This window comes from Prorops nasuta, unplaced genomic scaffold, assembly GCF_024137725.1.
Source record: "Prorops nasuta isolate Cenicafe-Biocafe unplaced genomic scaffold, Cenicafe_Pnas_1.2 PNAS00007, whole genome shotgun sequence".
NCBI lineage: Eukaryota > Metazoa > Arthropoda > Insecta > Hymenoptera > Bethylidae > Prorops > Prorops nasuta.
Genome location: NW_027116804.1, coordinates 794,039 through 806,207, shown reverse-complemented (window position 1 = coordinate 806,207; position 12,169 = coordinate 794,039). Strand labels below are relative to the sequence as shown.

At 31.1% G+C, this 12,169-nt stretch overlaps 1 protein-coding gene across 5 annotated transcripts; it reads right to left on the bottom strand.

Annotated features, from left to right (window-relative positions):
• Positions 1-8,780: 8,780 nt before the first annotated feature.
• LOC136774790 (uncharacterized) lies at positions 8,781-11,843 on the bottom strand. 5 transcript variants are annotated; one of them, XM_066729263.1, is made up of 5 exons: positions 10,955-11,843; positions 10,528-10,882; positions 10,345-10,458; positions 9,984-10,130; positions 8,781-9,925 (listed from the first exon to the last, which is right to left on the bottom strand). In XM_066729263.1, the coding sequence occupies exons 2-5, from the start codon at positions 10,615-10,617 to the stop codon at positions 9,605-9,607; spliced, it is 672 nt and encodes a 223-aa protein (XP_066585360.1). In that variant the 5' UTR covers positions 10,618-10,882; positions 10,955-11,843; the 3' UTR covers positions 8,781-9,604. The 5 variants fall into 5 exon arrangements, with proteins under 5 accessions (XP_066585360.1, XP_066585362.1, XP_066585361.1 ...); XM_066729265.1 differs by having other exon boundaries at positions 10,528-10,690; XM_066729264.1 differs by having other exon boundaries at positions 10,528-10,652.
• Between the last annotated feature and the right edge of the window lie 326 nt (positions 11,844-12,169).

The following is a 12,169-nucleotide window of genomic DNA, read 5'->3' as shown; positions in this document are numbered from 1 at the left end:
AAATTTAAAATAATACAATATCGTGTACAGTTAAAAAATTAATCTTTTATTTCTTTTTAACAGTTGTTATGAATAATGAATATAGTTCGTGTAGACTCTACCAATTTTAATTTAATTTATTTTGATAAAATAAAAATGGATGTCCTACTGCAAGAAAAAAGTAGTGAGTAGTTTATAAAATTATATTAAAAATATATGCAGGGATAAAGTTGCTACTGGAATTTTTCATTTTTGCTGTACTACTAAATTATTGCAATTAATTGAAAGAAGACAGTTATCAAAATAAATTAAATTAAAATTGGTAGAGTCTACACGAACTATATTCATTATTCATAACAACTGTTAAAAAGAAATAAAAGATTAATTTTTTAACTATACACGATATTGTATTATTTTAAATTTTATTTCACTTACTTTATCAGGCCCTTAGATTTATATAAACAAACGTTTGAAATTTAATTCCAAAATAATGAATCCAACATTTGTCAATTTTGCTTCTTTCCCGCTTAAACTAGTCAGACGGAGCTCCCAATTAGTGCCAATATTTCTTATTTATCCTTACCCCTATTTTCCTTTTAGAAGTGGGGATAGAATAGCAATTAGCTATCACAGCTCTTCCATATTCCCTATTCACTCTCTAACTTGCTCCCGGACACAGAATTACTAGACGGAGTGAATAGGGAATTCTAGGGAGAGCTCCGTCGGAGTGAAAAGAGTTTAATTCCGAACTCAACTACTAAAGTGATCACTGTAGTGCAGGTGGTAAGATCGTCGTTTGTCACGCGACGGGCTCGGGTTCGATTCTTGGCGGAGGTTAACATTTTTTTATTTTCTTTTCTCTACAAAGAATTTTTTGTTTAATAACCATTAACTTATTGGACTTAATAATAAATATAAAAATGCATTTGTTACCAGATTAATACAAACACATAGAGTTTATTATACCTCAACTCATTATTTGTTATTATAAGAACACATTTTTTGTATTTATTACCAAATCTAATAAACTAATGGCTACAGTATTTTATAATAACTTTCTCTGGCACACTCTCTGTCCATCTTTCGCCTCATAGTTTGGCGCTACGACGCCAGGTGGCTAGCTCGCGTTGCGCTTTCTCACTAGTTAAATTTGGTATGTGAGGTATTTAAGGGGATGCATTGTGCATCGAACAAGTACTTCGAAATTATCTTCTACAATTTTAAAAATTTTAATATTTTCATAGGGACCAAATTGGCTCATATTGATCTGTTTAATTAACGTAACGGTTTATTTTTTGCATTAAAAAAAAGTGTTTTTAATCGGATATTAATGCCCGTGTTCATAGACGTCACTCGAACTCCACTCGAACTCGAAACAGGCTAAAATACTACAGTATATGTAACGTAAACTGTAGCATTAAAACTTGAGTTGAGCTCGAGTGATGTCTATGAATACGGCCCTAATAGTAATAACTTATTTCCCATAAATAATTTCGAAAAAGGGATCGAGTCTTTACGACGCTGCGCCGAACTTCAACGAGTAATTTGAGACCAAGAAGAAGCAAATATGCCCATAAATGTAGAAGATTTTTTGAAAATACTATACTATTCTAGCGCAATAAGGGCAAATTTGCAACTTTTTCTTTGTTGCGCCACATTAGTATTTCCAAAAAATCTTCTACATTTATGGGAATATTTGCTTCTTCTTGGTCTCAAATTACTCGTCGAAGTTTGGCGCAGCGTCGTAAAGGCTCAATCTTTCGAAATTATTATTATTAACGGGATCCCTCACGCGTGCTTTACCGACAGTACAAGTCAATAAACAATTAGTTTAATAAAATTCAAATGCGAAGCAAATTGAACAATCGAGTGTTTGTTGGACAATGTGCCAGTCCTAACGTTGTCAAACGAACTTAAAAACACTCAAATTAGTTGAAAAATAACGCTGTACCATTGTGCCGCGTTCTTGAAAAGAGGTTACTTTTGGTTATTTCCACTTCAAGAACGCGGGACAGTAGTACAGCGTTATTTTTCAACTAATTTGTGTGTTTTTAAGTTCGTTTGACTCGTTAGGACTGGCACATTGTCCAACAAACACCCGATTGTTCAATTTGCTTCGCATTTGACTTTTATTAAACGAAATGTTTATTGACTTGTACTGTCGGTAAAGCACGCGTGAGAGATCCCGTTAATATCCGATTTAAAACAAAAAATTTTTTAATCCAAAAAATAAGCCTTTACGTTAATTAAGCAGATCAATACGAGCCAATAGAAGATAATTTGGAAGTATTTTTTCGATGCGCAATGCATCCCCTTAAATTAATCCAGCTTTACATGAGATCGTATATATTGGTTTGTCTTTTTCTGATCTGATGAGTCAACTTTTCCATCGGTAAAATAATTTCAAACTTGTCTTCGTTGCACTATTATGAATGTGTTTTAGTTGACGCAGTGCTAAGTTAGCAGTCGCTATGTACGATAAGACCCGAATTTATAAACGAAACTTAAGCTTAGCACGGTCTTATATAGCTAAGGTCAATTATCTCACTTTAACCTTCAATACAGTGCTAAGCTCGGTCTTCGTCTTAAGTAATTTCTAAACTGAAAATCGAGCTTAAATGTATATGTCTATTGGGATTGGCGGTCGTGATATCACCAAAGAAATATGGCCGAAAAGAGTAGGTCACATTTGTCAGTAGTATTGAGATTTATAACTACATATATACTATTACAATTATAGAGTAAAGACGACCTACTCTTTGTAATACTCATTTCGCCACTAGATGGCGTATCACCGGATAACTAAACCCAATTGATTCGAATTTGTAAACCAAACTGAATTGGGATTTCAACTTTTAGCAATTAATTAAGGTAGTTCTATTAAAATTCTGAAGTCAACTGAGCATGGGGAATAAAAATATTTTGCAATCACAATGAAAACGTTTTGCCAGCATTCATTAATTTAAAATATGGTTTTTAATAATAATTCAAACGAAATTCCATGAACAATAACGGTATTTTAATTATTGTATTATGTGAATTTTGCTTAATTGTCTTACGTAGTTCTTTGAAATCATAAATGTAATAGCTATTTCTTAATTTGTAAAAGAAATATCTTTTAATTTGATTCGGCTATGACTATTTTTTTCAACATTTTGCGAAAAAAGAATATTTTTATTATCGATGTCTTGTTTCTTTACTTAATCTGCAGATTTTAAGTATTTCAATTGTTATAAATTACCATGCAGGCGCATGGTTTCTATATATGTATAAAGTCAGATTAATGTTATATAATTTGATAATTAAATATAAAAGATTGACAAAAAGCAGAAATAATAGAATACAGCGTATAGATAACGGAAATATAAGCATTAATTTTTATATTAACACCCATTTTAACCTTTTTTTATTTGTTGTTAATTTGAAGCGTTGAAAAAATATTAATTTTAGCTTATGATTTTCATTTTCTTGGATTCTCTTTAATCGCTGAAGTATACTCTGCAATTTCACTAAGCTAAAATGGTCTTAATACATAATAAATATACTTATAAATTATTTTTCTCTATCCTGTAAGTAAAAAAAAATATTTAACTTACTGAAATTATAGAGTATAGGGACCGTGCACATCAACACAATGATAGAGAAGTGTCAATGTGTGTGTGTAACTATATACGTATAAATAAATTACACCCAACTGCCAAAATTGTCCGATAGTTTGTGCTGATAGTATGCATATACATGCAACAATACACATTCTCATCTCACTATGATTGTGTTGATGTGCACGGTACCTATATTTTAACGATTAAAAAAACTCCGACAAAATGAAAATCGAGCTGAAATTAAAATTGTTTCAACAGTTCAAACTAACAACAAGCACAAAGAGTAGTTAAACTGCAGGTAATAATCTTGCAATTAATGTTCATACTTCAGTCAACTGTACTGTTTTCTTTTGTGTGTGACTTTGTATCAATATTTTATCATTAATTATCAATAAATTATATAAAATAAATCTGACTTTATTAAATTACAAAGATTGTCTGACTAATACTGTATGTATCTACTTCGCACTACCGACACAATACTGCCTTAACGGGATCCCTCACGCGTGCTTTACCGACAGTACAAGTCAATAAACATTTCGTTTAATAAAAGTCAAATGCGAACCAAATTGCAAAAACGGACTTCTTTATGACAAGGTGCCAATTCTAACGAGTCAATCCAGCTTTAAAAAACTCAAATCGGATGAAGAATAACGCTGTACCACTGTCCCGCGTTCTTGAAGTGGAAATAACCAAAAGTAACCTTTCTTCAATTATGCGGCACAATGGTACAGCGTTATTTTTCAACTAATTTGAGTGTTTTTAAGCTCGATTGACTCGTTAGAATTGGCACCTTGTCATAAAGAAGCCCGTGTTTGCAATTTGCTTCGCATTTGAATTTTATTAAACAAATTGTTTATTGATTTGTACTGTCGTAAAGCACACGTGAGGGATCCCGTTAACAAAACTTTTTTAGATTGTCAGAAAACAACGGGCTTGTAGTGTACTACGTATTTGCTTATTCGTAACAAATCTATTCTTAGAAATGTAAAGATAATATAGCCTAATAATAATATTGTTTCAACTAAGCAAATAGTAAAATAGTAAAAATTACGAATAAAAGTGAAAACAATAAATTGAACGAAAAGCAATAAACCTGGACAAAACCAAATATCATATATTTAATCCTCTTAAATTACAGAGAATCAATGACCTTAATTTACAAATAGAATTTAAGCTTAGCACGCTCTTAACTAATATCAGTTGTCTCACTTTGACCTTCTCTCTTTCAATACAGTACTAAGCTTGGTCTTCGTCTTAAGTAATTGTTAAGCTGAAATTGGAGCTTAGCTTGGTTTATAAATTCGAGATAATGCGAATTGAATGGATTAATTAACTGGTTCAAATGGTTTCATTCAGTAATAAAGCTGCTACTGAAATAATGAGACGCGATTGGTCAATCACTTAGCGCCCCTTTTGTAATCGACCAATTATATACAATATTTCCGTTTCAGGTGTAATATAGCTCCGTGGCTAACCTTTACTTTTACTGGCCATGGAATGAAACTAATGACTGTAAAGTCGGGATAGTAAAGAAGCAAGAAGCCAGGTAGTAACCTCAAAAGTGAGGATCCTATGGAATAGAAATGGAAAATGGATTAAGTGTAAAACTGTGAATGCAAAATAGTACAGTAGTATTATTGCTAACCAATATGTGTCGATCGCTTGTTAGTAATACGTTTGTACGTTTACCGGCTGGGTATTGGACGATTTGATCGTCAAGGATTCGAAAATATAAACAAACCTAAGACCGAGTTTAAGTTTTTAGCAATTACTTTAGACGAGGACCAAGCTTAGCACCGTATTGAAGGTTAAAGTCAAATAATTGATCATAGTTAAGATCGTGCTAAGCCTAAGTTCGATTTATAAATTCGGGCCAATATAAATAGTTCTTGGTCCGTACCGATACCAAAAAATTTCGTTAAATTTACAGAATATAGGATCTGATGCGAATAACTAGTATTGCTAAGGAATGTCTTAATCGAATATCGCTCAACGAAGCTCAGCATTTAGCAAGTGATAGCTTAACAAGCATTAACTAAAACAGTCATAATTTTGTCAAAGAGTTTTCTACATTACAAATGCTTGGAAAGATTTGCAATTTTTGGCTGCTTACTACAGTCAATAACTGAATATTTATCGAACTACCTTGTCTCTTCACCTTAGGAAATCACCTATACATATATATATATATATATATATATATATACGGGTGTCCCACGAACGATGGACATGCCAATACCATCGGATAGGGGACAAAAATATAAGTAAAAAAGTTGTAAAAACTTTTTTGCTACCACCTTTAATTAAAAAGTTATTTGCAATTAAAGATTATCGATTACAGTAGCCTTTCTTAAAAAGGAAGATTGTTTTGGTCGCATTATAAGGCCAAAAATGCTAATATTCTGTGAATTAAAATACTAAGAATATCACAAAGCCAAACATCCACTTGAGCCTATTGAAAAACGAGCGGCCGAGTTTCGAGTATGAGCGATATAAAAACAATCAAAACAAACACTTTCGAGAAAAGCTATAAGCTAAAATTGGAACTTTTTCAATTTTCATTGAACAAATTAATAATAATTATTTTTGAATTGTACATATTTTCACGATGAAAATGAGTCCAAACGTGACATAATTACGGCTACGGCTATTTTTAGCGACACTATTAATCAGCTAAAACTTTTAATTAACTCTATAGAATTGACGTAATTGTTGCGTTTGGACTCATTTTCTTCGTAAAAATACGCACAATTCAAACATATAAATAATTAATTTGTTAAACGTAAGCTACAAAAATATCAATCTTAGCGTATAGCTTTTCTCGACAGTGTTTATGTTTTGATTGTTTTTATGGCGCTCGCACTCGAAACTGCCGATCGGCTTCAACCACTTCATAGACTCAAGTAAATGTTTGGCTTTGTGTTTTTCTTAGTATTTTAATTCACAGAATCTTAGCATTTTTGGCCTTATAATGCGACCGAAACAATTTTTCTTTTTAAGAAAGGCTACTGTAACCGATAATATTTAACTGCAAATAACTTTTTAACTAAGGGTAGTAGTAAAAAAGTTTTCACATATTTTTTTACTTAGACTTTTGCCCCCTGTTCGATGGTATTGGCATGGCCATCGTTCGTGGACACCCTGTATATAGTCGAGAAAAAATTAAATCTATTATATTCAGATAAAACAAAAAACAGACCGAAGGCATATACTAGTCTGATGCCCCGTAAGATAAGACATTTTAGGCAATTAAATAGTCGCTAAATCAGCCATCTCGTTCCCATTTAATTATATTTTTTAAAACCCTCTTGAAAAACCTTTATAAAAAAAATGCTAGGCCTCTCTAATACTTCATCGAATAAACATTTTATATTTAGAAATTAACTTCTAAATTCTGAAAGAGTGAACACAGAATTATTCCTTATCAGAAACTGATATTTTCACTTCCCCTCCTTTATTATAGGAAAAGCATCTGTATAATATTTAGAATACGATCTAACCATACAGCGTGCTCAGCTCATATATGTATACAAAATAAACTCGCATGGCTAGCTCTTCTATTTGTGCGACAAATCGTTTACAAATGGAAGAGCTAGCCGTACGAGTTTATTTTGTATATATAGATGAGCTAGCTGAGCAAACGCTGTATGGTTAGAGCGTATTCTAAATATTATACAGACGCTTTTCCTATAATAAAAGAGGGGAAGTTAAAATATCATGGTTACTGATAAGAAATAATTCTGTTTTCAGTCTTTCAGATAATTTAGTAATTTGTTTCTAACCATAAAACATTTATTCGATAAAGCATTAGAGAGGCCTAGCATTTTGAGATGGTTTATTAATTTCTTTTTATAAAAGTTTTTCAAGAGGGTTTTTAAAATATAATTCAAGGGGAAAGAGGTGGCTGATTTAGCGATTGAGTTGTCTATTTAATTGTCTTTTTTTGTAGGGCATTACATTAGTATACCATCAGTCTGTTTTTTGTTTAACCTGAATAAAATAAGATTTAATTTCCCCGACTATATAAGTGATTTCCTAAGATGAAGAGACAAGGTAGTTCAATATATACATATTCTGTTAGTGACTATAATAATAAGCAGCCAAATGTTGCAAATCTTTCCGAGCCTTTGTATGCAGAAAATTCTTTGATAAAACTATAACTGTTTTAGTTGATGTTTGTTAAGTTATTAGCATTTGCTAAATGCTAAGCTTTGTTGAGCGATTTTCGATTACAGCAGTCCTTAGCAGCACTAGTTATTCGCATCAAATCCTATATTTTGTAACTTTAACGAAATCTTTCTGTATCAGTACGAACCAAGAACGATATATATTAGCCCGAATTTATAAACAGAACTTAGGCTTAGCGCGGTCTTAATTAAAATCAAATATCTGATTTTAACCTTCAATACGGTGCTAAACTTGGTCTTCGTCTTGAGGTAGCTCTATTAAAATGATAAAATCTCTGCTGATTTAAATGATATTTTAAACTATCATTTTTTATATTTTTATAAATAAATTAGTTTGATTTAAATTTAATGTTACCGAACTTGTTTAGAAATTAATAATTTTTTCAGTTTCGTATTTGAACGTGAAAGATATATGCATATTGTAAAGATAGTGTAAATAATACGCTATGTGTACCGACAATACTACTTTAAAAGGCAGCTCCACTTGAAAATAATAAAGTTTGAAATAATTAGAGTCCAAACTTTTTCCTCAAATTACTTACATTCTAAACTACCTAAAATGAAAACTGCTTTTTTACCATTAAAATTTTAGATGTCCAACTATGATTTTCAACAGAAGACATAGGGCTTATTAATACAGGTAAAACTAAATTCGAAACAGTTTTTGGGCTTAATTCACCTTGTTTACCTTATCTTGACTAGTCACTGACAATTATTTGAAAAATAAAAAATAATCAAAAAGTGTGGTTTAGAATACGCTATGATCTGAATCTATAAACGGAACTTAAGCTTAGTAAGGTCTTTGATAAAATAAATGATCTAAAATTAATATTTAATACAATTCTAAGCTCGGTGTGTATTTTAAATATTTACTAAGCTGAAATTCAAACTTATGAAATGAATAAGAACAAAAGCAATGCAAGCGATATCCATTGGGAAATAGATAAATAAAAGCTTGCACCTATAACCAAGAGGAAAAAAAAGATCACCAAGTTTCATTGTTAATAATTTATTTGGTTCGTTTTTGTATTAGTACTCTCTATGAGAGAACTTAAATACATTAATCCTTACTATTAAACTGATAATTAATCTTACGATTTGTTTCTCAGTTAACTTTTCAATAACATTATTAGCAATGAATATTTTATTAAATTTCTTTAAACTATTTTGCTTTTCAGCATCGTGATTGTTACATTATTTCAAAATAAAAGTATTACAAATATTATTAATGCAATAAATGGTTCTAGCAAATTCTAAATCATCAGTAGTTAGACCTTTTTTTTATCTCAACTACTTCTTAAAACTAATAGCCCTTTTGTTGTTTAATTTTACAGTTATTGACCATAATAGAAAATTTACCATTGTCGTTATTAGGATGCCTTATCCTAGATACAAAAGTATGCATTCAGTCTTCTGCAGACTTAATCTACAGGCTTTCATTATGAATATCATTTTTTAAGATTGCACTACAGCTTAAATTGTTTTTATTATTGCAAGCAGTAGTTTGCTCAAAATTATTAATTGGTTCAGTTACATTAGTGTCAAAATTTTGTTTCTTAACAGAACAAGAAATCCACTCATTTTCTGGTATTGTTTTTATAGAAACTTGGTTTATTTCTATCTCATTACTAAAATTACCTGTGGACTAAGATTACTTTTTAACAAACTGTTTTTCAAACATTTTTGAAGGGGTATGCACTTCTTTCTGGTCATACACCTCTGAGGTATTTTTGAGTGGGTCATCTTTCTTAGAAAAATTCTGAGAGGTATACACATCTATCTGATTATTACCCCCAGAGAAACTTTTGAGTGAGTCATCATTTGTAGGTAGAGTTAGAGAGATAAGCACATCTTTTGGATCAAAGCTGAGAAAGACATCTTTGGGTGAATTATCTTTTGTAGTAACCTCCAGAGAAATAGGCGTAGCTTTCTGATTATAACTCTCAGAGATACTTTTGAGTGAGTTATTTTTTTAATAAGATCCAGAGAGGTATGCACATCTTCCTGAACATCGCTCTTGGAAATCTTAGACACAGTCAAATTTTCAGGCAATTGTCCAAATAACCTACGTTTCATCTTGTTCTTTACAGCATCTTCCTTGATTTTAAAAGTATTTGGTATTTCTTTAATCTCTTTGATATCATTATCTATCAACTGAAATAACATTTAATATAGTGGATAAATAATCATAATATTATGTACTATTACTCACTTCAGAAATACATAATTTATAAACAGATGTATCTGGATCAAAATTCTTAACACGCGGAGAACCAATTCCAATGATGTCATTATTATTAAGCTTAACCATACAATGAGATATTTGCCTTTTGCCATTTATATAAACTCCATTGGAGCTCTATAAACAAGAATAAATAAATATATGAAAATTAAAGCAACATCGAATAAAACATACGAGAAACAAAATATTAAACATAACGATGTCATGCATCCAACTTGTAGAAAACATACCTACAACCGATGATGTTCTTTTGTTTAATATTTTGTTCCTTATATTTTTTATTTGCAGAATCTTTAAGTCATGGAAGATATAATTTAGAAGAGAGATTTACCCCTAAATCAATGACATATAGATCATATTTGTCACAAATAAAAATGCAATGTTTTTGGGAAACTTTTGATCCTCTGCATACTATTTGATTACTGCTTCTTCTACCACAGATGCACTATAAACATTATACAATACATTTCATAAAATCTGAGAGAAACTTAATTAGTTTTATCAACCTACTTACAGTATCTGTAGTAATAGAAATGTCTTCTGAAACTTCTTTGTCCATTGGTTTCAAAATAAATTGAAATGTTTTTTTTAATCCAAGCATCATAATAAAGGTTCTTGTTTAATTAAAACTGATGGATCCTGATGTAAAATATAATTGTACCTTTTTATTTATATTCCTTTTAAATGAGAAAAGTCAAACATGATACACAGATATGATCATAACTTATTCTATTTGTGTACGGATTTGTTTCAACCGGCTTCATTTCACGTGTAAATAATAACGTTAATATAGTGCTACATATTAGATTATACATAACATACCAATTATTGGTAGAAATGTAAATATAGCCTAATAATAGTGGTTTCAACTATGCAAATAATAAAATAATAGAAATTATGAATATGCCTAAATACAATAAATTGTGAGAAAAGCAACAAACCTGGACGAAAGTAAATATCATACTATATCCCTTTCAAGTGAGTGGACTGTAAAGTTAGGAAAGTAAACAAGTAGGAAGTCAGGAACAGGAAGTAACCTCAGGAGTGTAGATTCTGTGGAATGGAAATGGGGGAGATTCAAGTGTAAAACTGTGAATGAGAAATGTGCTGTGTGTGTCGATCACTACACCGCAGCACATTTGTGCGTCTACTGACTGGATATTGGATGTCTCAGTAATTATCAGATACTAAAAGGAATGGGTAAAGGAAAGAAGACATACAACATTTCGCGCATTTTTTATCTCCTATTTACGCTTATATTTCTGTACTTTTTATTTTTTATTTAACCTATAAAGGTGGAATCTATCAGCATATAGGTTATTAATAAACCTCGCGCATGATAGATATTGAGTGGGACACAGCTGAACAGAGTCACATCGCATGTCGTATTCCACTATTCCTAGATTTCCCAGTCTTCCCACTTATTATAATTTATACGCTGTATGCATGGATTTTCAATCCACGTGCGGTGAGTTTACACCAAAATATTGTCCATAATATAGTGCTCTTAAATGTAACTATTTTCAAACGAAAAAAAGAGGATTAGAATGTTTGATCGCTTTTTATATATTATTCAGTTTTAAATTTTACAAAATCTTATATCAACAAAAGACTGTTTTTCGTACGCGACACGATATAAATAATTTATATATATATGTATAGGCGTATATACTTTCTTCCCATTGTTAATTATAGCTTTAATACAGCATATCAATACACCAAAGGAAGGAACGAAAAAGATGCATGATGAACACGATGCTCTAATATATAATAAAGGAAAATAAGTGTACAGAAATTAAAATTCGATCGATTTTTGAATATACATGAAATCATCATAATTCAAACAAGTCCAGCATTGCGAAGAATCGATAAAACTTTCTCACGTGGAATTTTGTCAGCTTCGCGATCGATCACCTACGAAACAGCGCAATATAAATAAGAAGATATTTTAATAGGAATAAAAGGTGGATGTAGTAAAAAAGAAATAAATATACTAAGTACCTGCATCTCTTTATTGGTGAGCCAAGATTCTCTGGCGAGTCCAGCAACAATATTGGGATCTTTATAAAAAGGATTTCTGAACTGATCCGGCAAATCGTTTTCCATAGCGTCATTCGCCAATACAGCTGGATGTGCATAAGGGGTTCCGGTTTGCA